A 25,475-nucleotide genomic window follows, 5' to 3' on the forward strand; every position below is an offset into this window, starting at 1 on the left:
TATTGTAGCCATGCATCATACACCACTGAGGAGAACCACAAGAAAGACTTCGATAAGAGATTTCATATTGTCTAAAAAGCGAGAGAGATTTTGGTATGTTGTCTAAAAAGCGAGGGAGAAAGCAGGAGACTAAAGAAATAAAGAGAAAAAAATGGATTAAATGTATATTAAAAGTTAGAAAAGGTCAAAAGGGGATGTAAACTATGTTTGTTGTGGTTTTTCATACATGCAAATACTAAATATGCTTGTTTTGTTAAAAAGTGTGTCTATGTCAGTTTTTTTACAAGCATGGAGCTGAGACAGAAATGGTCTATTTGTGCTGTTATGGGTCTGACTTCAAAACTTTATCACTGAGCTCTGATTACTAAATTTGGGTTAGCAGAAATTCAGATGACTTTTTGGTATAGATAATGTTAAAACTGCTATATGCTGTTTTTTAAAATTGTATTATGGCTCTTCCTCTGTTAAACCCGTGTTTTATTTACTTAAAATCTATGCATGGGTAATTAAAAAAATCATAAGGCATAATTCCATTTTAAATTTTAAATTGCCATTTTGCTAGAGTTTAAAAAATAGATGCCACATGATTTCACTGCCACATGATTAAAGATGACCACATGGAGTGGGCCTAACAGATCTCCAAGATAGTTTGGATTAAAATACACCTCAATGTTTTTTTCTCTGCAGTTTTAGAGCCAGTCCCGCCAATCCTCGAACTAGCTCTTGTAGACCAGGCTGGCCTCGAACTTACAGAGATCCGCCTGCCTCTGCCTCCCGAGTGCTGGGATTAAAGGCGTGCGCCACCCCCACCTAGCTAACCTCAATGTTTTTATACTCAAAATGTACCTTGTTCGGCCTGCTACACTTTGTTGAGAGTCACCCAGGTGATAATGGTTATAAAGACATAAAGGGATCATAAAAAAAATAAAACAGCTAAGGTTTACAAATGAATAACAGGACTAGAGTCCCAGAGAATATACAGTTGCAACAATGGACCTTAATAGTTTTAGAAGTGCCAGTGCCAGGTGATCGTCACCAGAAGCACCGGGTACAGTGAAATGGAGCAAGCTGAGATCTAAAAGTCAGGCTATGTATGTGCTGCCGAGGGTGGGACCAAGGAAGTACTTTATTTTTGATATTGCACAAAGCCATTTAAGAGATTTTAGGTTTTTAAACAAATTTATAAGGCTGTGAGACACCTGTGCTATAAAATGTATTATATTTTATATCGTTAGGGTTTAAACTACTTGGATAAACTGAGTCATAAATTTCTGTATTAATACTAAGAGGTTTAGACCTCCTCTTCTGGGGAAAGAATGCTGATTCTATGTCAGTCACTCTGGGGTTATTAAGAGATTCAATGGCCTTGCTAATGACAGAAAACAGAACGCTCACACTGAACGTAAAAACTTGTTCAACTGGTCTCCTTGATTAACAACCCCGCTTCCAGCTCCAACAGGCCCTTAATTAGCTGCTTCTTATCAACAGACCAATGGCTTTTGTTCGAGAACAGGTCAATACTGCTCAACTGATGGTACTGAGGTTCCAGTATCACCCCCTTGAGCCCCTGGACAGACAGGACCCATGATTGAGTCCTGTCATTGGTACTTGTGAAGGGGGAAAATGTTGGGCCCAGGGCAGCTTTCTCAGGTCAACTTGGCACACACCTGCTAAGATGGGTTCCATAGATCAGCAGGAAGGTAGGCCTGAGTCTCAGTTTGCCCAAGGGCAATGCCAGCCCTTAGACTCCCTCCTGTTCCCATATCACCCTGGGACCTGTTCCTTGCCTTTGCAGGAGACAGCATTAACAATTAGATATAAACTTGTTCTGGGTTTACCCTTGGAATGACTAATTCAGTTTCTTTATTAGCTTTAATTCAAAGTCATGACAGAGTGTGGAGTTCTAGTCTTGTAAAAGCCGCTAACTTATTATAGACTGTCAGAAAATACAAGTTAGTCAGTCATCTTTAAAGTACCGATATGATTAGTTACAGAAATAAACCTTATTTAGTTCCCTGTATATGTTTTCAAAATCAAACTTGAAACAAAAACAAAGTTTGTCTAATTAGACATAACTAGGCAGCCCTCATACTTCAGAGATCTACAGAATGTGGCATTTAAAATAATAATTAAAAAGCCTATTATATTAGACAGAGACTCTGAGATCCTAGCATCAACCCAAGGTCTCCAGAGAAGATTATAGACACCATGATGTCTCCACCTGGATTATGACGACGCTGACCACTGGACGAGATGTCCCAGTGTAACACCAGCTGCCAGGACCCTGTCCAGACTGTGGACAAACAGCCGGACCTTGGAGAATTGATTGCACCACTTTTGCCTAGACAAAACAAGGTCAGTCTTTTCCATGTCCCTCTTCCACAGAAAAGGAAAAATTCACCTTCTGGGCCTGGCTTAGACAGTTGCTGTTCTGGATATTTCTGTCTCCAATGCTATGGAGACCTGGGCATGACTAACCGTTATCTAGACTTTGGTTCTTGTCATTTTTAATAGATTTAAAAACTATTATTTGGTCTGTACTCAGATATACTTTATTTATCCTTCGGAGATATCTGATAGTATTAACAGCTAGGGCAGTTATAATGTCAGTTTAGCAGCAAAAGGTATCCAGATTCTTTCACCAATCTATAACCAGCTTGTAAGCTCATTAAAAAATGTTTTAAGGCCTGAGGATATAAAAGTTCATAAGCTTTGAGAGTCTAAAAGAAATGACTTAAGATATGAAAAATGTTTCTAATCCTCCCCATGGAGTTCTAATAAGCTGATAGAGCAATGACTACTTGCTATGTGGGTCAGAAGCTCAAGATTTTAGATTTATTCTGGTTGCCATTTAAATATGAACTTAAAGGTGTTTCTCATTGGGCCAAAGGCATCTCTGTCAAACCAGACGTGGTTCTCTGAACAGCAGAAAAATATACATGCTTCTAACCAAAATCTGTAGTTTTTGCTAGGACTCAAAGGTATGAGTCTATTCCTTCTGTTTACAGATACCCGTTATCTGCTCTTTTTCTACAACATGGGTTTTTTCTTTAAGTTAAATTTTAACTCTGTTTCCAGTTTAAACTTATCTCAATCGGCTTCCACTTGGCTGGTAGATGCGTCTAAGTATCAGTTGCTGACTATAACCTGCTCTGAATGGTGGCGAGCCCTGGACTTCCCGAAAGCTGATGTGAACAGTCCAGCTGATATGAACACTCCCTGTTCCTTCAACGAAGTCTGATGAGTGTCCCATTGCCTGAATGTCCCCCGCCTACACAGGATTTCTGTGTAGCCCTGACTGTCCTGGAACTTACTCTGCTTCCAGGCTGGCCTCGGACTCACAGAGATCCGCCTGACTCTGCCTTCTGAGTGCTGGGATTAAAGGCGTGCGCCACTGCCACCAGGCCTAACTGAACATTTAAAACATCTAAAGAAAAGACTGAAATTTTAATTTACAGTTAATAAGAGTTTTTTTTTGTTTTTTTTTGTTTTTTGTTTTTCGAGACAGGGTTTCTCTGTGGTTTTGGAGCCTGTCCTGGAACTAGCTCTTGTAGACCAGGCTGGTCTCGAACTCACAGAGATCCGCCTGCCTCTGCCTCCCGAATGCTGGGATTAAAGGCGTGCGCCACCACCGCCCGGCTAGTTAATAAGAGTTTTAAATCTACATCTAAGATAAAGAAATGTTAAAAACGAGTAAGAAATTAACAAAAAGTTGAAAGATTGTATAAGAACTAAAGATAAATTCTAAAAAAAAAAAAGAATTTAGGCATTCTCCGGCTGTGTTTTCTGCTGACTTTTTCTTCTTTACCTTCAAACAGAACGAAATTTTCTATGAAAAAAAAAAGAATTGTAGCCGGGCGATGGTGGCGCACGCCTTTAATCCCAGCACTCGGGAGGCAGAGGCAGGCGGATCTCTGTGAGTTCGAGACCAGCCTGGTCTACAGAGCTAGTTCCAGGACAGGCTCCAAAGCCACAGAGAAACCCTCTCTCGAAAAAGCAAAAAAAAAAAAAAAAAAAAAAAAAAAGAATTGTGCAGCCTAGAAGAGATCCCATTCTAAAAATTTCCCATCGTGAAGGTGATCTCTCTTGATTATTAACTATTAAACAAGAAAGGAAAATAAACTAATCCTACCTTACAGCTTTACCTTGGAACTGTCTCCTCTCACTAAATCTATTCTGTGTCATGGTAACTGTCTTCATTCAATTCCTTTGTCATTTTTCATTCTGAGGAAGAACTTACGCCTGTGAGCATCTCATTAATCATTTAAAAACCTTTATTTTGTGCTTCTCTTAGTATGACTAATTTTGTTTTTAAGATTTATGCTATGTGTACAAGTGTTTGGCCAGCATGTACGTATGTGTACCACATGTATGGCTGTCACCTCAGAAGAGCCATTGGATCCCCTGGAACTGGAGCTATGAATGGTCATGAGCACCCGTGGGTACTGGGAATTGAACCCAGGTCCTCTGCAGGGGCAACAAGTGCCCTCAGCCGTTGAACTATCTACCACTCCAGCCTCAATGCCAGGCCGGATTTAAATGTGGGTAAACATGAATGTGTGAGAGACATATTAAAAGACCTGATAAATACATACTGCCTTATGATAAATACAGGTACTCCTAACTCCCTACTAACCTACTAAAATTGTATTTTTTTGCCTATCAAATGTTTCATGAACCCTTCAAGTGCTATTTGTGTCTATGAAATGAACACCATCCACACATCACAGCATGGAAGCCCGATTAAGTCATCACATGGGACGTACCGATTTTAATAAGGACTGTCTTCCAAACTGGTACTGGAAAAAATTAAAACTTTATTTTATTTTTTAAAAAAGGTCAAGGATAACAAAAATAAAACAGCATCAAAATGCTTTATTTTGACCCAATTCTTTGGACGCTGTGTTGAGAATTCTGTTGGACTGGCTCCTCCTATAAAAGTGCTCCTACTGTACAGTGATGGATGTAAGACTTCCAAGTGAGGCTGAGATACATCTAGAATGACGCACAAATTTGCCAAAGAGCTTTAACTTGAACTTCCTTTCCATAACGAAAATTATAGAAGTTACAATATCACCAAGCAGTAACATCAGACTGGGTATACTTACTCTGCGTAATAAAAAGGACATATTATTAAGTCTTACCAAAACAGTCTCCCTTATTGTGGTTAGAACTCAGTGCACTGCCGCAGTCTTACTTCTCTGGCGACCCTGCACCTGATAGGGCATTAAAGCTCTTAAAGACGGGCACTAGATGTGTGGAGACCGGATACAGCCTGTGGGGGTCATTCTAAGGAAGCAGCATCAGTGTCTCCACAGCCTCAAGAACACCTTGAAGACAAGCACCTACTCCTAGCTATGAAAAGGCTGAAGGACTTAAAGGATCTCTTCAGACAACAAACGGGATGCTTTCACTTCTTAAAGGCAAAGATAAACTCTATTACAAATCTATCAGTAATTACAACCGTATGCTTTGCTTTTTTTCATTATTTTTCTTTTGGCACTGTTGGTACTCTGGTTACAACCCATAGTATCTTTCCTTTAATCCATTCTACTACTGGATTTTTTCCTAAATTTTTTTTTTGTATTTTACCATGATCTCAATATATAACCATCAGTTGGGATTTTTTGTTTGTTTGTGTGTGTATATGATTTTGTTTTGCTTTGTTTTTTTAGCAGTCTAAAGGACCATACCCAGAACAATTTACACAAGCATAGCTTTGGTTTTCCTGACTCAGGTCCTTCCTGGGGCCACTTCTGGTATAATCATATTGCTCTTGCACTGACAACTTTTCAGAGATTTATTACTTTAGGTGTATGGATGTTCTGCTTGTATGTGTACCATGTGTGTGTCTGGGGCTTGCAGATGCCAGAAGAGGTCGCTAGAGCCGTAGGAACTGCAGTGATGGAAGGTTGTGAGCTACCATGTGGGTGCTGAGAATCAGACCCAGGTCCCCTGCAAGAGCAATTAGTGCTCTCAACTGCTACACCATCTCTTCAGCTCAAATTCTTGCATTTTTAATCATGTACAATTTGTGTCTTCTAGGATATGACAGTTTCAAACTTAGCTCATTATGATAAAGGGATTCAAGTCAACCCCCACAACAAAAACTCCAAAGCCTCCTCTCCAACCAACAGAAACAACAGGAAGAGAGCTTTGTGGTCTCTCTTTGGCAAGGATTACACTCTTCATCAGCACAGATTTACACAAAATAGACTATTATCCTTTAGCCCCTCGGAAAGTGTTTTGGGACCACAGCTCTGAGGATGGGGTAAAGTGAGGTAGGCGAACAGGAAGTTCTAGAGGCAAACAAACAAAAAGCAACCCCAAGGAAGACTGGAAACCTCTCCAAATTTGGTATAAGCATAACAAAATAGCGTGCTTTAAAATAAGCCCTACCTCTCTAATTGCCAAGAAAGATGGAGGCTCTGCTGGCCAAGGACCTTTGCCAGTCCCATTCCTAGTGAAAGATCTCTATTTCCATCACTATCCATGTACACAGGAACCTGGGCATCTCAGCGGGTGCACTCTGGACTCTGACCCATGCCTACAGCGACAGTACAACTGAGGTTCTCTTAGATTATGTTTTGGCATGTCTTGCTTTTATAAAAGGTGTGTTTGTTTAATGTTGGTCTTTAAAATGTACCAAGACTACCTAATGAACCAAATACTTTTTGTTTGTTTGTTTGAGATCTCACCTTGAAGGTGTTCTGGAACTATGTAGGCCAGGCTGGCCTTAAACTCACAGAGATTCGCCTGCCTCTGCCTCCCGAGTGCTGGGGTTAATGGCGCGCATCACCCTGCCAGGCTAAGGCTTCTTAATGACTATTGGAAAGATGGGAAAGTTGTTTTTATCAATTTTGCATGAGAAAAAACCCCTACTTTTCCTTTGAAGCCTTAGCTCAGGATGCAATCAATAGATACATGACCTTTCATTTATTTTTGTGACAATCAATGCAATTTCCTGACACTCAGATTAGACCTATCTGCCTCCCCATGAGACTTGACTGCTATTACTGACTTTTAAATTTTTAGATGCTGCAGAAGTTACAAGTCAGTACTGTTTTAATACTTGTATTTCTTCTCCTCAAAAAATGAAGGAGCAAATACTTTAATAAGCTTTATGCAAAACAGGGTTAACCTGACACAGGTGTCTGGGTATAGCCATGACCTCTCTGAGAACTGGAAAATACTGCACAATGCAAGAAGTAAAAAACGTCCAACTTTCCCTGGTAACTTCATTTAAACTATGCTGGCATACAGAATATAGGTAGGCCAGATCACCAGTTAAATTTGCTAGATGCAAAAATAATAATAACTTGAAAATCAAAGAAAGCAAAACAACAGACTTTAACTGGTGAAAGACAGGAGCCCTGAAAGAACTCCCAGCCGGATGACAGACAGCTGGCCCCTTGACTGACTGTGGGCCAGAGCCCGAAACAAACTGGTGGAGGTGAGAACAGAGCCCACGCACTGGCAGGTCGGAGTCTGCTTATGGCGGTCCAGCTAGCACCAAGGCAGATAGTGAGGGGCTACCCAGACAGTTACAGCCAGGGCTTTCTTTTCCTTTTTAACATTAAAAAACCACGTGAGGTTAATATAATAATATAAATCAAAGCTGACACAGCTAAGTACTGGCTCACAGTCAACCATCTGGAAATGGGATTTTGTCAGTCCTTAATGACTTTGTTCAATATTTAATCAACAATTAGGAAAGGTATAATTAACATGCAACTCTTGTAAAAAAAAGAAAATAAAAAATATTAGCTTTTTCCATGAATGACCAGCACAGACCGTTAACCTGTTAAGAAACGCCCAACTTCTCCCACTCCAGAATATAAATATACACCCATCAGTTTCTCTGTAAGCATCTTAGGTTACAGACAAATGAGATAAAGCCAGGAGCTAAACAGTCAACAAACCGATGCTCATTCTGTGCGGCTGAGTCATCCAGCTCTTGTGACGGGCATGGTGTCTGAGTGTGCACGTCTTTGGGGACTTCTGGACCATCTTGCCAGAACTACAGCAGGTGCTTTTATTTCCTTGATAGAAGAATTCATCAGTGCTTCCTCTGAGGTTCAAACATGACCATGGGCCAGATCCCAAAGAGAAACTGTGGAGACAGGTGAGGACAGGATGAGAGGAGAGACTGCTCTATGCCTGAAGAGGAAGGAGGATTAACATGTCCTGGGGTCTGCACGGTAACACGTATTAGGCTGTTAGTATGAGCAGCCTGAGCACAGCAAGGGCCTTCCTGACATCAGCTCTCAAAATCTACTTTCAGTTCATCTATGCAAATGAAGTAGGCATGTAATCTGTAACTCCTAAAGGAACTGGGGGGCAGACGTACGCACACACACACGTGAACACAGTGCTTATGCAAGTCAGAAGAGGGCACTGGGTCCCCAAAGCTGGAGTTAGAGGTGGTTGTGAGGCATCTGACATGGGTGCTGGGAATGGAACTTGGGTCCTTTGAAAGAACAGGACATGCTTAACTGCTGAGCCATCTCCCCAGCTCCTTAATCTTCAAGTCTTAAAATAGTGCTGTAATGTAGCTACCAAGAGCTCCATTCTGTTGAGGTAACTCGGGTTTAAAGAAGCTGCTTCTCTAAGATCACAGAGTAGGAGATGGAGAGCCAACACTTCAGAACTGATGTCTGCTGCCCTCTACTGCTCCACAGCTCTGTTGTCTCTCACATCCACTTCATCTCTACCACCACCCTGCCTTACAACAAGACTTACCTTCACTTTTGGCCTGTATCTCAGGTAAAGTGTTCTTGTATATAAACTGAAAGAAAAGTGGAAAAATTTCTTAGACAAATCAACTCATAGACTTTAACTTCAGGTGTCTGTAGTTTAGACCAAGCATCGCATTATAATGCCCCATGTGGTTGGTATCACAAGTCCACCTTTGCAAACGCAGCTGGAAGCATTAATTAAATAAAGGCATGAGAAACCCAGAGAGTAACAGTTTCGTTGGTGTCTGTCTTTAAAGTGAGTCACTGCTGGAGCTGAGGTTAGACCAGCAAAGCAGAGCACACGGCAGACCCTGGGCTGTCAGGAATACACCACAGTTTTATGTACACTACACTATTTAAATGCATTGGAATAGTGACAAATGTATCATGACCACAATACAAAACATAATTTTCTAGTATTTCTAATAAGAATGTAAACGTTGCAAGAACCTACTTGTTAAATTTGTAAAACTTAGTGTGACTGTGCTACATTTTCCTGTACACACGAGTCCCTCAGTTTTGTTTCTCACACACCTTCTGGTCTTTTTTTTTTTTTTTTTTTTTTTTGGTTTTTCGAGACAGGGTTTCTCTGTGGTTTTGGAGCCTGTCCTGGAACTAGCTCTTGTAGAACAGGCTGGTCTCGAACTCACAGAGATCCGCCTGCCTCTGCCTCCCAAGTGCTGGGATTAAAGGCGTGCGCCACCACCGCCCGGCCTGGTCTTTTTTTTTTTATATATATATATTTATTTATTATGTATACAATACTCTGTTGGCGTGTATGCCTGAAGGCCAGAAGTGGGTACCAGACCTCATTACAGATGGTTGTAAGCCACCATGTGGTTGCTGGGAATTGAACTCAGGACCTTTGGAAGAGCAGGCAACGCTCTTAACCGCTGAGCCATCTCTCCAGCCCCGCACCTTCTGGTCTTAAAGAATACACGATTACACGATTTCCATTCTATAGTCTGACCTTCAACCTCCATCACTTGTCCCTCATGATCAGACCCAAGCCACCATGAATTTCTGGTTCAAAAAAGTTTTTTTTTTTCTTTCTTTCTTCTTTTTTTTTTTTTTGGAAAGTTCTGGCTGTCCTGGAACTCATTCTGTAGACCAGGCTGGCCTTGAACTCAGAGATCTGTCGGCCTTTGCCTCCTGAGTGCTGGAGTTAAAGGTGTGTGCTGCCACCGCCGAGCTTCTTTTTCCTATAAACATTTCACTTTGTTCCCACAAAGATTCTGAGTCTAACTTGCCATTGGTGAAGACATGACCACGTATACATCCATTCATTAAAGACATACACTGGTTGCTGACTACATATTAGGCGTTATTCTCACATCTGAAAGGTGGCAAAGAATAGGTAAGTCCCTGCTCGGATGAGCTTATACCCGGCGGGGAGGAAAATGAATAAATACAAATGTAACTCATCATAAACAGTTTAAGGGGTAACAGAGACAGCTCAGCACTGGTGGCTCATAACCATCTGCAGCTCCAGTTCCAGGGAACCCGATGGCCTCTGCTGGCCTTTGCAGGCACCAGGCACACACGTGGCACACAGAAATGTGTGCCAGTAAAACATAGTAAAATAAGCTAAAAATATATGTGCAGGCAAAGCAAAATAAAAGTAAGGTTTTTTTTAAATCAATCACAAATAGATGATTTGAAGGAAGATAAGGCCTAATAACTGGGAAAAGGATGCTATGGAGGTATGACTTGCCCATTTTTGCCAAAAGTGTCTAATCATAAACAGTCTCAAAGAGAACAAAGTGATAACCAAGTTATTTCTGGAAAAGGAGCCTTCCACCCCCGAGAAGGTCTGGACTGAGCACTCTAAGAACACACACCCTCACACCCTCTTGTGAGACTTGGGTGTGAATGGGTCAAATGGAACTAGTCAGCTGTCAGCCATCTACTTCTGGAGTACACGTGAGGGAATCCCCAGCTCCAGCTGCTCCTGATCTCATGCACATGACACACACGACATAATGTGAGAAGGGAAGGAACTCTTTTTTCAAGGATTTCTCTGTAGCTTTGGAGCCTGTCCTGGAATTAGCTCCTGTAGACCAGGCTGGCCTCAAACTCACAGAAATTGGCCGCCTTCTGCCGCCCGAGCGCTGGGATTAAAGGCGTGCGCCACCAGCATCTGGCTGGGAAGGGAATTCTTATGGTCACCCAGTGGCAAAGGCAGTGCTGAAATGCTGATTCTGTCTCCAACATTTTATATTTACACCTTCATTCTTGAAGCATAAAGTCAAAAAAGAAAAAAAGGCAAAACTCTTCCAATACTACATCAAAAAGCCTTTATTTCCTACCTGAAAAGGATGTGAAGATAAGAGCCCAGGCCAGTTAAAATATGCCACCATGCATGAAACTGTGTCGTGACACCAAGGATAGGGGGCGCTCTCTTTCGAAAGTTCCTGTTTGGAGAAGGGGAGGGCACTTTTATAACTGAAGATATGTTACACTTTGAAATATTGTAAAATATGGAAATTATTTAAGTTCTGTACACTCACTGTATTGTTTTCTAAAAGTGTATTGTGGAACAAACAATACTTCCAAAAGGTTCATGAAGAAATGACTCAAATTAATGTAGAAGACAATTTACTGACCTCTTATTAACTTTACTGTATTTAATTAATTAAAGGTTTTGAATAGTCTTACCCAGAATGCATCATTCTGTTCCAGGTAACCACTAAGCCATGGAAACTGTTTTTAAGTAGTGCTTTATTAATACTTAGGAACAGCTACTTTCTGGAACTCACTTTGAGAAACACAAATACAGTTAGCTATCTGCTCAGGAAAAGGAAAGAACACACACGCACTTCCTTTCATCTCAGTATACCACTATATAGCTTATAGATTCTTTTAATATCTACGGTTTCACATCTAAGTGCTTCTTTGAGGAAGTGGGCATTAGCAAAACTGTATGTGGCAGAAACTTAAAATTTGTAGATTAACATAGTTCCCCAAGTAAGTAACCTGAGTCTGGGTGGGTCTCAAACTCTTTTGATTAAATAAGTATATATCATACTAATATTCACTAGAAAAGAATACCAATGTGGAAAGCCAACTTGAGGCCACCATACGGAGTTAGTGGGTCACACCCAGGGATGGCTACCCGCTCAGCTCTCCTAGGCATTTTGCTGGATGTTTCTAGTTCAGAAGCATGCATCTAGATCTTAGTTTCCCAGGGTTTCAAGTAGTCTAGGCTAGCTTTCATGTCTTGAACTTCCTACCTAGAGTGCTGGGATTATGGGCCACCATATCCAGCTTGATCTTAGTATTTAGTATATATTTATTTGTCTATATTCACATAACTTTTTAGTATAGGGATCTAAGCAAAGTATATACTTATCTACATTTAGAGTTCCACATGTACATATACAACATATGTGGCGGTGGCATCTGCTTGTGATTCTAACATTGGGAGATGGAGACAGGATGTAAGGAATTCAAGACCACCCTTGGTTACTTAGTGATCTCAAGGCCAACCTGGGCTGTATGAGACCCTGACTCGAAAAAAACAAATCACCCTCCTCAAAAGTAAGCTAAATAATAATCCTTACAACCGAACTTCAATAATTATCCAATTATGCTAAATCCAAGTCATCTGAACCTTCATTATGTCTCTCTCCCACGTTACTTTAAGGAAAAGTCTAGACATATTTTATCACTAGATATTTCAGTATATGTCACTAGAAAAACTTCTTTAAAACATGGCTACAATACTATTTTCATATCTAAGATATTAGTAATAACCCTCTAGTATAAAAACTTAATTATTAATCAAGTCCAATACTTGTGTTCATGTCTTCACAGTGAACCAAGACCACAAAGGCTAATAATGACATTGTTAACCACTGGCTTTGGTTTTTGGTGCTGGTGACAAGTGCTCGACCATCTGAGCTGATGTTAGCATGCATAATATCTCTCTCAAGTCCTTTAATCTTAGGCTATACCTCCCTCCTTCTCCTTTCCTGTAATAAATCTGCAGAGACCAGGCCACACAACTTCCAGGTTTCTAACAGTCTAAGGCCTTGCTGACTGATGCCGTCCTTGGCGAGGTTAACCTGCATTCCAATGCTTATGTTTCATGAAGCAGATTAGGTCATTTCTTTTCTTTTTTTCTTTTTTTTTTAAAGACAGGGTTTCCTTGTGCAATAGTCCTGGCTATCCTGAAATTCACTTTGTAGACCAGGCTGGCCTCGAACTCACAGAGATCTGAATGCCTCTGCCTCTCAAGTGCTGGGATTGAAGGCTTGTACCACCACACCAGTTTTCAAAGATACAGTAAATCTGTGATTAACTGTATAGTTTTTGATACACACATACAAAATAACCCAAGATTATAAAATATTCTGAGGTTTGAACTTTCAGGCAATGTAAATAGGTATTCCCAGTGGTTAATTTTACTGTGCTATACAGTGTCAACACTGGTAAAATTCATTTTAGGACACTAAAATGCCTACAAAATTCTCTGCTTAATATAACGCTTCCAAAATTATTTTCTAGGAATGAAAATATATCTTACCTCAGTGAATCACAGAAGATGTTATCTACATTCCACAATAAAAATCCCAACAAAAAGACAGTCAAGGACGTATAGCCCAGGCCTCTAAGCCATGGATAAACCCTGCAGGGAAAAGAAAAGCAAAATGACAAGTCTTCAAGCCCAGATCATGTGACAGCTGGAAATCATCATTTTTATGAGAAAGAAGAGTCCTCAGGAGACGAAGAGCAAATACATTTATTAATTTAATGTCTTTGTCAAACATGTATTACATACTTTAAACAGATTTTTTGAGGAGGGTCTTGCTATGTTCAGGCTGGTCTCAAATGTCTGGGCTCCTGCAGTTCTCTTGCCTCAACCGCCAGGAGCAGCGACTACAGCAGGTTCACCACTGTGCCTAGATAGTTGCTGAACGCTTAGCTATTTAAAGGCACTGGAGAGAATGGCCCATCAAGACTGTTAAGTATATGAAGGAGATAGCCCGATATACTTGCCCAACAATTTTTCAGTGATGGGAGAACTACTAACATTGAATCACATTCTCTGCCAGGCACTGAACACACACACACACCTACATCACAGAATATACTAATACACCTGGAACTGGTTATGCCCAACAAATACCACATTTTTTACCAAAAGCCTGAAAATATTTTGATTGTGATTTTTTTAACCTGTAGACAAAGCTGGAAAACTGACACCTTAATGATACTAACTTTTCTAACCTGTAAGGGAGCATCTTTCTCAAACGGAGTATCTCTCTCCATTTACTTAGAACTTTAGTTCTCAGGAAAATACTGTTGTTTCTAATGCACAAATCTGGAACACTGTCCAAGAATGGAGTTGTGTGACAAGAATTCTGAGTACTTCCGAGAAAACAAGACAAGGGTCTTACGAGCTCAGTTTCTTCAAAAGCACACTGTTCTCGGGATGTGTTTCTGCAGCCCTCCCTGGTAGTGGATGGGAGTGAGTTTCCTCCAGAGCACTCATCACCACTGGCTACTGCTGTCTGTTTACATGTCTTTGCCATGGGAGGCTTCTCCTGTGACTGTACACTTTACTATGTGACTCTTGTACACGCTGTGCTAGCCTCAAACACCATGTTAGACAGGACTCCTATCAGCACAATTCTGAGTAAAATGGTGATACTATAATAACCTTATTTTATTTTAGCTACTACAGGAATTGAAAAAAAACCCACATTTTAGGTGTGCTATATGCTACAGAATTTATAGGCTAAAAGAATTCCTTTTTACTACTAATTGGTAAGGTCTTTTTAGATTGCGAACATGTGTCGAATTTTACAGGACACTTTCTGTAAATCTACAGTTACGTAGTTTTTACCTTTTATTTTTTAAATATGGTAAATAGTAAGAACAGATTTTTTAAAAAGATTTTTTGTTTTGGCTGTAAATATTTACATGTAAATAGTGATTTATTTTTATGTATTTATCTATGTTTTGAGTTTTTTGAGGCAGGGCAGCCATGTAGCTAAGGTTACCCTGGAACTTATATAGTGGATGACTTTGAACTCTTGGTCCTCCTGTCTCTGTCTACCAAGTGCTAGGGTTAAAGGTATGTGCTACCATCCCTGAATCAACGGTGTTTTTCTAAACTTACCATAGCCAATCAGCAGCTCTCATGAGTAGTACAAAGCAAAATTCTTCAGTGGGGTGAAATGAATGTCATTGGTTATCCAGGCAGCAGGGCGTGAGGAGAGAGCAAGAACTCCATCAACATATGATCCATGACCACTTGGTACAGACAAGATTCTGGAGGTACACTACCCATACACTCAGGGTATGAGGATAAAATACATAAAGTTCCCAGAGTATCTGTGTCTGATGTCAAGGCTTTACATTCAGCCTGCCTGCCTGTGTAAGCTATCATCTGAGAATGGCTTTCTCTTCTCCCTCCCTTAGGAACTGCCATCAGCTCTCCCCTGGGTTGTTCTGTCTTGAATCCCACGCTTTCTTCCTTTTTCTACTGTTCTCTTTTTGGTGAAACAAATTTTCTAGTAGGAGAGTGTTCCTGGCCAACAGTTTACTGGATCTAAATTTCTTTTGGAAACTTCAATATATGAAAACTTTTCTCCACACCTTACTGATAGTTTGATTGACTGTAGAATTCTAGGTTAGAAATTTTTCTTCAGAAAGTCAATGGCACTAGTCTACTGTCTTCAAATTTCCAATGTGGCTTTTGGAAATTCAAAACCACTCTGATTTATAGTTATGTTTCTCAAATATTTCCTAGACTGTGTGTTCCTGCTACTTGTCTGATAATGAAAATATGCTGTCACACACGGTGAGCTTCTTGGCTTAGGATGTTTCTTTCTAGGTCAATTTAATGATGTTAGTAGAAATCTATTTACCTTCCAGTTTTGAAGATTTTACTGAATCTTTTCCTTGTGCCTTTATGCTTTTAAAATAAAGGTTTCTATTGAAGTCTTAGTGCCAGGTAGAAGCAAAGTAGATGTCAATACCTTTAAATACCATGTGCTTTGGTATTTCTACCATTAATTTCCCTTCGGGTTTACTATAATCATGATTTCTAGTTTGTTGTTTTGAAGCAGGGTCTCATGTAGCCCAGGCTGGTCTTGAACTTGCTATGCAGCCAAGGATAACACTGGACTCCGGATCCACCTCCCAAGTGCAGGGGTTCCAGGCGAGTGCCACCACATTGGGCCTTTGATTTCTAATTCTTGACATTGAAAGATTAGTTCAGTACTTCTAACTGCCCCATGCCATCCTTTCTGAGCTGGGTTCTCACTACACAGCCTTGTCTGGCCTTGAACTCATAGATACTCTTGCCTCTGCCTCCCAACAACAGGGATTAAAGGCGTGTGCTGCCAAACCTGGCTTCCCTTCTTTTTCATTTTGAGAGAGGGTACTGTTAGTAGCCCAAGCTAGCTTCAAACCTGTGGTCTTCTTGCCTCAATAGAGGAAACTTTTGGTACCTTCTTATTTCATGTAGAGAGATTCTGATCAGCTCCTTTAATGCACACCCTTCACTGTGTAAGTAAGCATTACAGACTGACAGAGATCTACCGATGGTACCGTTCATTTCCCAGGAGAATTCTGATCACAGGTACTACAGACCTGGCTTCCTAAGGCACTTCGACCTCGACTCCATTTTGTCTTTTCTTCCACATTTTGTTAAGGAGGGGAAGGCAGTTCTTGAAAAATCACTTAAATTTCTACCTTCTAAACTGCACAGTAAAGCGGAAATTCCAGATGAACAGTGAGTACCCTCTGCACAAAACTGGACAGTGTCTACCCCACTTGGTATTGTGGTATGGGAGCAAACATGAACAACTAGCCTCACTACATTTCTTCACAAATTCTCAAAGCAGTCGTGTGTGTGTGTGTGTGTAAAACCCAAAACATTAGACTGAAGTTACCATCTTATTTTACTGGAGGGCATTTGCTTTTAGTATCTTTCTGGTTCTAGTTCATATGACATGGTGATGAAAAAGAATTCAAATTATCCAGGTTTTTAAAAAATCATTGTATATGTATTTATTTTGTGTGTGCATGCATACAGGTGTACACCTGCAGTGAGTACCAGGGTATACATGTGGAGGTCAGAGGCCAACTCAAAGGATTTGGCTCTCCTTTTCCACCATGTGAGATGGGGATTGAACTCAAGTAATCAGGTTTGGCAGCACCTTTACTCGCCGAGCAATCTTTTAATCCCTCAACTAGAAATCTTTGTTTTCTGTTTATTCTGAGGCTCTTGATACTAAAAATATCAGTGTGCTAGCATCTTCCAGGGCCTTCAAGCCAACTATTATACATACTCATTTATCTCTACAGCTTCTTCTTTGAGCTTGATGCTCTGGAATTCTTATGCCTTTTTAAACTAGCTAAGTTTATTGTGTTTTATTCAGAATTTTTTAGTGTTTTGTTAATGAAGGAATTTTAAGATCTCAGTCACATTTGAAAACAAAATTTGAGGATTTCTATTTGACATTAAGAACCTTTACACAGAAGCATTTTCCTGGGTTCTAGGGATTATCAAGTTAACTAAGTCTTAAGAAGCTCACAATGAGCTCAGAGGAGGGGGTACACTCCTTTAAATGCCCTTAATCCCAGCACTTGGGACCCAGGCTGGCAGATCTCTGAGTTCAAAGCCAGCCTGGTCTACAGAGTGAGTGACTACCAGGACAGTTTTGGCTGATGGAGAAACCTTATCACGAAAAACAAACAAACAAACAAAACCCACCACCAACAACAAAAAACCTCACAGTGTAGTTAGGGACAGACGAGGAGAAAGTGAATAACACTAAACTAAGTCACCACTAAACAGAGACACAAGAAAGAATACTTGCAAGGCAGATAAAAGATGATTTTATTTCATGAAAATTGTTACAAGTAAATACTTAAAAATCTTTTTATTATACAAAGGGGGTGGTAACTCTCTCTCTTTGTGTGTGTGTTTTGTCGGCACCTTGTTGCTTTTGGTGGTTGGTTCTCCCCTTTTAACTGTTAAAAGTTTAGGTCCTGGGGACTGAACTCAGATCATCAGGCTTAGAGGGAAGAGCCTTTACCTACTTACCAAGCCCATCTGGCAAGTCCTTTTCTAAAGGTATCTGTGTTTCTCAGCATGCCTATTCTATCCGGTCAGACTGAAGCTGTTTCATGTCTTGACATCTCCCTAAGGCACTCAGATTACAAACAGAATAAAGTAGAGACTTGTGCTTATGCAAAAATGGAATAAACTGAGTTTTTCCTATTCTTTCCACTAAATTCTGCAAAACTGTGTATATTACATGTAATATTAAACAGACATCAGAAGACTTTGACAGGTAAAGAGAAGGAAGTAAGCTAGGTATAGGGTCTGAGACCTGGAAGATGACAGTGGTAAGCTCCCTATGCTTTCTTTTAAAATTAATATTTTAATTGACACATTACAACAAATTATGATTATATATACTTATGGGACACACCCTCGTGTTCTATGTATACAATGTGGAATGACTAAATCAGGCTAATTAACGTCTCTATCTCATTTGCCATTTTCTGTGGTAACATATTTGACATTTACTCTTTTGAGCTGTTTTGAATGCACATAACTAACCACTGCAAACTTGCACAACAGAACTCAAGAACCTATTCCTCTGGTCTGACACTTTGCACCCTCTCACTAAGATTTCCCCCAATTGCCTTGCTGCCCCACTCCAGCCTCTCACAACCACCATTTATTCCACACTTTCAAGAGTTCAGCACTTTCAGTTTCTGTATGTAAAAAAGACTGTGTGGTATACTTGGATTTTGATGTTTTTTGTTTGGTTGGTTTTTCAAGACAGGGTTTTTCTGTATCCCTGGCTGTCCTGAAACTCACTCTGTAGACCAGGCTGGCCTCAAACTAACGTCTGCCTCTGCTTCTCGAGTGCTGGGATTAAAGACATGCTCCACCACTGTCAGGCTAAAACTGATTTCTTAAAAATCACATTTATTATTTACTTATTTATTGTGGTGTGTGCACGCAGGTACCATGGGGCCCATATGAAGGGCAGCTCACAGGAGTCGGTTCTCTCCTCCCACCATGTGGCCCCACAGATGAAGCGTAGATGTCAGTCTCGGTGGCATTTACCTTTTACTTGCTAAACTATCTCATTAGCTTGAGTGGTATTTCTACGTAGGCCAGGCTTATTTTATTTAGCACAATACTCTTCAGATTTACCTACCATATGCATTCTTTTTTTGTTTGTTTGTTTGGTTTTTTGAGACAGGGTTTCTTTGTGTAGCCCTGGATACCAGGTACTAGCTATGTAGACCAGGCTGGCCTCGAACTCACAGAGACCCGCCTGCCTCTGCCTCCCAAATGCTGGGATTAAAAGTGTGGATGACTACTACCCAGTACCATATGCTTTCTTTTGGGCTAGCATACTCTGGACTTGGAAGGGAACTAGCCAGCATGTGAAGTCTAGGCACAGACAGAAAAGTTCCCAACAAAATCTACTTCCTACAGTCAATGAATCATGAAAAGGGCCAGCCAGAAATCATGAATCAGAATCATGAAAAGGACAAGACAGAAAACTTAAAATAATAACCACCTTTTATAGTCATACATCACACACACACACACACACACACACACACACACACACACACTGTAGTTCCTTCCCCGAGCCATTTAGCAAATTGGAAGTTCAGATTTCCATCCATATTAGATATCCAGGAAGAAGAGAAGGATCACAAGTTCAGGGCCAGTCTGAGCAATATAACAAAACTATCTTGTCTCAAGTGACAGAACCAGAAGACATATTTCCCTTTCCTTGAGTTTTTAAAGAAAATGTACTACAACTGAGGCAAAAATCTTAATGTTATCTGATGTGGTTCTAAATTTATGTAGAGAAAATATTTTAGGCAATTATATTTTAAATGGAACAAGACATGTTAAATTATTCTCTTCTCCACCTCCAAAATACACTGAATCCCTACCCCTAGTACTTCAGAATTCGACTTTATTTCTAACTAGGTCACTGCCGATATCCCAGACGAGGCTAGACTGGAACAGGTCTGTATTTTGAGAAGACTGGTGTCCTTACAAGAACATGGCCATGTGAAGATACAAGGGGAAGACCAAATGACAGCAAAGGCAGAAACTGAAGACAGGGTGCAGTGGAATGCACGGAGATGCCTGCAGTTGTAGTCACAGGCTCCAGACCCGAGAGGCAGCGGATCCCAAATGTCCCCAGAAAACTACACGGCACAGAAAGACAGGTAAGGTTTCTGCACCACACTAGAAATGGACAACATTAGACCTTAGTGGTTGTATACACACATGGAGAGCAAACAGAGCACACTACAGAGATGATGGAATGGAATCTAAAAATGGCCAGGCTTTTTAGAGCCAAATCCCTATGGTGGGATACCTTGCTCAGCCTTGATATAGTGAGAGGGGTTTGGTCCTGACTTAACTTGGTATGCCAGACTTTGTTGACTTCCAAAGGGAGGCCTTATCCTCTCACAGAAGTAAAAGGGTGGGGGAGGGTGGAATGGGGAGGAGTGAGGGAAAACTAGGGCTGGTATATAAAGTGAAAATAAATAAATAAATAAATAAATATTCCCAGCACTTGGGAGACAGTAGGAGGAGGATCTCTGTGAGTACGAGACTAGCCTGATCTACACAGTGAGTTCCAGATCAGCCAAGGATATAGAGTAAGAATCCATCTCAGAACAAACAAATAACAACAAAAGGAAATCTAAAAATATAACATCAAAATTATGAATATTTGGTTGCTAAAAAGATTCTGGGGGCTGGAGAAATGGCTCAGCAGTTAAAGCACTGGCTGTTCTTCCAGAGGACTCAGGTTCAATTCCCAGCACCGACATGACAGCTTACACCTGTCTGTAACTCCAGTCCAGGGCTTCTGACACCCTGACAGAGACACACATGCAGGCAAAATGCCAATGAACATAAAGTAAAAATAAATTATGTATTTAAAAAAGGTTCTGAAAAGAATATGTAAGACAAAGTCAGATTGTGGGAAAATATTTATAAATTATATATTTGACAAAAATTAAAATCTTAAAACTTGTAAACACAAAAAAATACTCTTGTTAATTCTTGTAAATCCAAGAGAAAATGAGCAAAGGCACAACAAACATTTCACTAAAGAGAACACACTAATGGCAAAAGAAAGAATATAGGAAAATACATTTAACATGATTAACTATTAGGAAATGCAAATTAAAAGATACTAGTGTGTACCTTCATACCTTCATGAGATAAAAATTGTTGATGAGGAAGCAGAGAAATTGAATCACTCATACATTATGGGCAAAAATGTAAAAACCATGCTGGAAAATATTTTTTTCAGTTTTAAAAAAAACTAAACATACAATTACCACACGGCCCAGCAATTCCACTTTCTACAAAAACACAGATGCTCACAGTAGCTTTACAACAGCCCCAACCTGTAAGTTACTCAACTGGGGCACATCTACACCATGGACTACGCAGCAAGAGAAGTCCACACTACCATCCAGAGGATTATACTGAGGGTCAGAACAATCTCTATGCTACACGCTGTATGCTTTTATCTATCAAACTTTCTTGGACTGACGAAACTATAAGAAAGGACTAGTAACTGCCGGGGGTGTGCACAGGGAGAAGTAGGAGAGGGTAAGGGCCCAGCACGCACCCTTCTGCTGCTGTGCTCTGCATCTCAGCTGTGCCGGCGTCAGCTCCTGGCTGGGATACTATGTTATACATGCATTTCTACATGTTCTCAAAATAAAAGGCCTATTTTAAAAACAAAAACAGGAAAACTGCACAAAACGAACCACTTACAGAGCTGCGCGTGGACTGTATGGTTAGGACTGATTTAAAGTCATCTCATGAGTATTATTTAATTTTAATATATATATGCTCTTAACCTCTGAGCCATTTCTCCAGCCCTACAAACACATTCCTTTAATGCAGCACTTTTCAAGTCTTTAACATCCTAGTCAATGGTATACATATTCAAGTCTTTAACATCCTAGTCAATGGTATACATATTCAAGTCTTTAACATCCTAGTCAATAGTATACATATTCAAGTCTTTAACATCCTAGTCAATGGTATACATATTCAAGTCTTTAACATCCTAGTCAATAGTATACATATTCAAGTCTTTAACATCCTAGTCAATAGTATACATATTCAAGCAGATGTCTCATACATAGTTTCCTTCAAATTTCTTTAATTTTAGAACTCTTGTTTTTATATGATGCACATTAGTAAGTATATGTCATAAATAAATGTTGGGTTACAGTTTCCTAGCACTGTTCTGCTAGAGTTAGATTTTACTGTATTCCAATTTAGGCTATAGATTTACTGTTATAAGCCTGAATATATTTTTATCAGAATGTTGGTGGTAGTCCCAAACTACTTACCATGTGACAATATAAATAGAACGGAGTACTAATGTAAAGACCAACATTCCATACATGACCTGAATAGGAGAGAAAGAGAAAGTGGTCAATACAACTCTTCCTGCCTACCTACCCATCCATTCCATCCATTGTCCGTCTGTCCATCCGTCCATCCATCCATCATTTGTCCATCCATCATCCATCCACCCATCCATCCATCCATCCATCCATCCATCCATCCACCCACCCATCCACCCATCCACCCATCCAGTGGTGAGAAAGCCTGGACCAGAGCCTCACACATACTAGGGAAGTGTTCTGCCACTGAGCTACTACAGCCTCAGCTCCCATTTTCTTTTATTTCACACAAAGTCTTACTGTGTAAATTAGACTGGCCTGGAATTCTGGATCCTCCTGCCTTAGTCTCACAGGTGCTGGGATTATAGCTGTGTGCTACCATGTTCAATTTGAAGTCAGCTTAAAAAGACGAAGAGTCAGATGCGGTGGCACCCACTTCCATTACTGAGTACTCCCATCATGCAGGAGGCGCAGGCAGGAGGTCATTAGTTAGAGGGTAGCCTGGACTACATTGCTAGACCCTACCTCGAAGTCAGTCACCAACACACAACACTGATCTTTCTCATAATAAAAGATTCCAAAGTAACTGGACACCAGAGTATCACATAATAACATAGGCTGTGAAATAAAAAAACACTTTTTTTTCTAGATTTGCCAATAACCAGATGAGGAAAAGCAGACCAATCATTTATCCTTTCAAACTCTCACTTATTTCATTTATAAAGAAAGTTTCATTTAGTATGATACTGGTCAATCCAATCTGTATAATATGCATGAACAGATAGCCATATTACATGTGTGTATATTTATATACAATGTAGCATATAATAGATCAAAATTACTAGTTATATTTCCAAATGTGCTTATCTTCCTTACAGTCCTAATTAGTAATAAAATGTATAAAGAAGCATAATAGAAAAAATTTAACTCAAAATGCTTAGTCTTGCTTTACACAATGTTTACACAGTGTGTTTTTTACAAAGCCTGAGGGTCAAATGAGAAAAGAAAAATTCCGTGCACTGACGTATGTACTACACCTGGGAGTCATCTGTGGTGGAAACCTGTCAGGAAACGTAGTCACCGGGCTCCTCGAGACAGCAGAAGGTCTCTCTCAGAGATAGCAATTTGCTGCTAGAAGGCTTCACTGGTCTCTTAGGCTTTCTTTTTTTATCTACTCTTATATATGCTTTTCTCCTTGTTCCCTTGCTTTAAGCTATGTTGGTATATCTAATGTGGCAGTTATGTAATTAGGGTATTACCTTATTTTGAAAGTCCATCAAATGTGGGCTCTCATTTGGAGATTTCTGGGTCACCTTGGACTTAATAGTGAGTGGGAGTTGTTATCTGTACTCTCCTTCTCAGGAAACTCAATCTGTCTAGCAGACACCTTTCGTGTTTATCAACCCTTTCCTTTTAGTTTTATTGTGTTACTTATCTCTAAAGCTAAGTTAAATATCTTTTAAAAGGTTTTCACCAACTATCATGGGCAGGAATTTGTATGTCATTTGACATATTAATACATAGTTTGTAACACATTCCTTTATATTTATGCATGCACATGGTTTCCTTGTATGCGTGTGTATTATGTGCATGCCTGGTGCCCGCACAGCCAGAAGAGGGCATCAGATTGCCTGGCACTGGAGTCACAGACGGTTGGTTCTGACTGCCATGTGGGTGCTGGGAACTGCACCCAGTTCTCCATCAGAGCAGCCATTGTTCTCACCCACTGAGCTTTCTCTCTAGCCCTGTGCATGGCTAGCATCATTCTGACTATTAAGCTTGCTGAATACAACTACATCGTTTTCACGTGACACTTATAAAAATGATACATTTGCTTCTTTTCAACACTTTAAAATGCTTGTAATTTATTGTTGTTGGGTGTTTGTGTGTGAGACATGCAGGCGAGCAGAGGTGCCCCCTCATCATGAGAACCAGGGACTGAATTCAGTAGTCAGGCTTGCACCGCAACAGTGTTTACCTGCTGAACCATTTTGCTGGCCCATTTTCACTATTTTTATAAATCAAGAAATTAAAAGATTAAAGACTGAAGAGATTTCTGTATGACTTATCAAGTGTCAAGAAACCAAGACTCTTAAATTTCCAAGCTGGTGAGTGTTTGTTTAGCTAAGACTTCTGTTTTCAAATAATGGATAGTGTGTCACCATCAAGAGACCAGACAACTCGTTCATTGTTCTCTGTTTCTTCATGTGCTAGGGACTGAACCCAAGGCCTTCTGACTGCTAGGCAGATATTCTCACCGAACTCTCACTCCAGCCCCATTAACCATTCATCTTAAAATTCAGACATCAGATTCACCAGAAGATACCATTAGAAGAATGAAAACAGGCGGGTGTGGTGTACACATCTACTCCCTACATCTGGAAGGTTGAGCTAGAAGCTTCTCCAGTTTGAAGACAACTTGAGCTATACAGTGAGACCCTCTCTAAATAGAGCACAACCCAGAACAGACAGTGAGAACAAATGCTGCAGAACAGAGGAGGATCAATACCACTTAGCACAGCTGTTCCCAGACTCGAGAACAGCCAACACTCTGCCTCATTATCTCTCTCTGTGTCTCCCTTCCTCACTACTCCCCTCTCTAATTACTTACCTATAACTAAACATTAAAGACATTTTATTATATTTCCAAAGTACAAACACAGGGAACTACAATAACCGTGGTATGACACTAAACAACCTTAATCAAAAGTTACAGTTGCCTTAATATTTGTAATAGGCAAAACCAAACACAAATAAGCCAGGCATGGCTGCTGATGCCTTTAATGCCAGCACTCAGGAGGCAGAGGCCAGCCTGGTCTACACAGTGAGTTCCAGGTGAGCTAGCACTGCATTATAAGACAAGACCTCGTCTCAAACAAAACAAAACAAACAAAATATTACACGGGACATTAAAGATGCATTCAGTTATCACGCCTCTCAATTGTGCTGGCCAGTTTTTTGTCAACTTGACATAAGCTGGAGTCATCTGGGAAGGCAGAACCTCAATTGAGAAAATGCCTCCATAAGATTGACCTGTAGGCAAGCCTGGAGGGCATTTTCTTGATTGAAGATTGATGTGGGAGAGCCTAGCCCACTGTGGGTGGTGCAACCCTTGAGCAGATGGTCCTGAGTTATATTAAAAAGCAAACCGAGGTTTTCTGTAGTAGTCTCCATCTGTTGCAAAGAGAAGGTTCTTTGATGAGGGCTGAATACTACACTTATTTGTGAGTATAAAAATAAATGTTCATAGATTGCCGTTAGGGATTAGGCTGTGATTAAGGCAGT

The 25,475-nt window shown here is 40.3% G+C and overlaps 1 protein-coding gene across 3 annotated transcripts in view; it reads right to left on the minus strand.

The window, feature by feature from the left end:
- Window positions 1-4,797: 4,797 nt before the first annotated feature.
- Acer3 (alkaline ceramidase 3) overlaps window positions 4,798-25,475 on the minus strand; it is a 66,943-nt gene continuing 46,265 nt past the window's right edge. For all 3 annotated transcript variants that reach the window (XM_075952393.1, XM_075952392.1, XM_075952394.1), the window contains 5 exons: window positions 22,134-22,192; window positions 13,267-13,368; window positions 11,048-11,152; window positions 8,743-8,788; window positions 4,798-8,113 (listed from right to left, as the gene is read on the minus strand). In XM_075952393.1, the coding sequence (XP_075808508.1) occupies window positions 8,060-8,113; window positions 8,743-8,788; window positions 11,048-11,152; window positions 13,267-13,368; window positions 22,134-22,192 (366 nt within the window). In that variant the 3' untranslated portion in view covers window positions 4,798-8,059. The remainder of the gene's footprint in view (window positions 8,114-8,742; window positions 8,789-11,047; window positions 11,153-13,266; window positions 13,369-22,133; window positions 22,193-25,475) is intronic.

The sequence above is a fragment of the Microtus pennsylvanicus genome, chromosome 18 (genome assembly GCF_037038515.1).
Source record: "Microtus pennsylvanicus isolate mMicPen1 chromosome 18, mMicPen1.hap1, whole genome shotgun sequence".
Lineage (NCBI taxonomy): Eukaryota > Metazoa > Chordata > Mammalia > Rodentia > Cricetidae > Microtus > Microtus pennsylvanicus.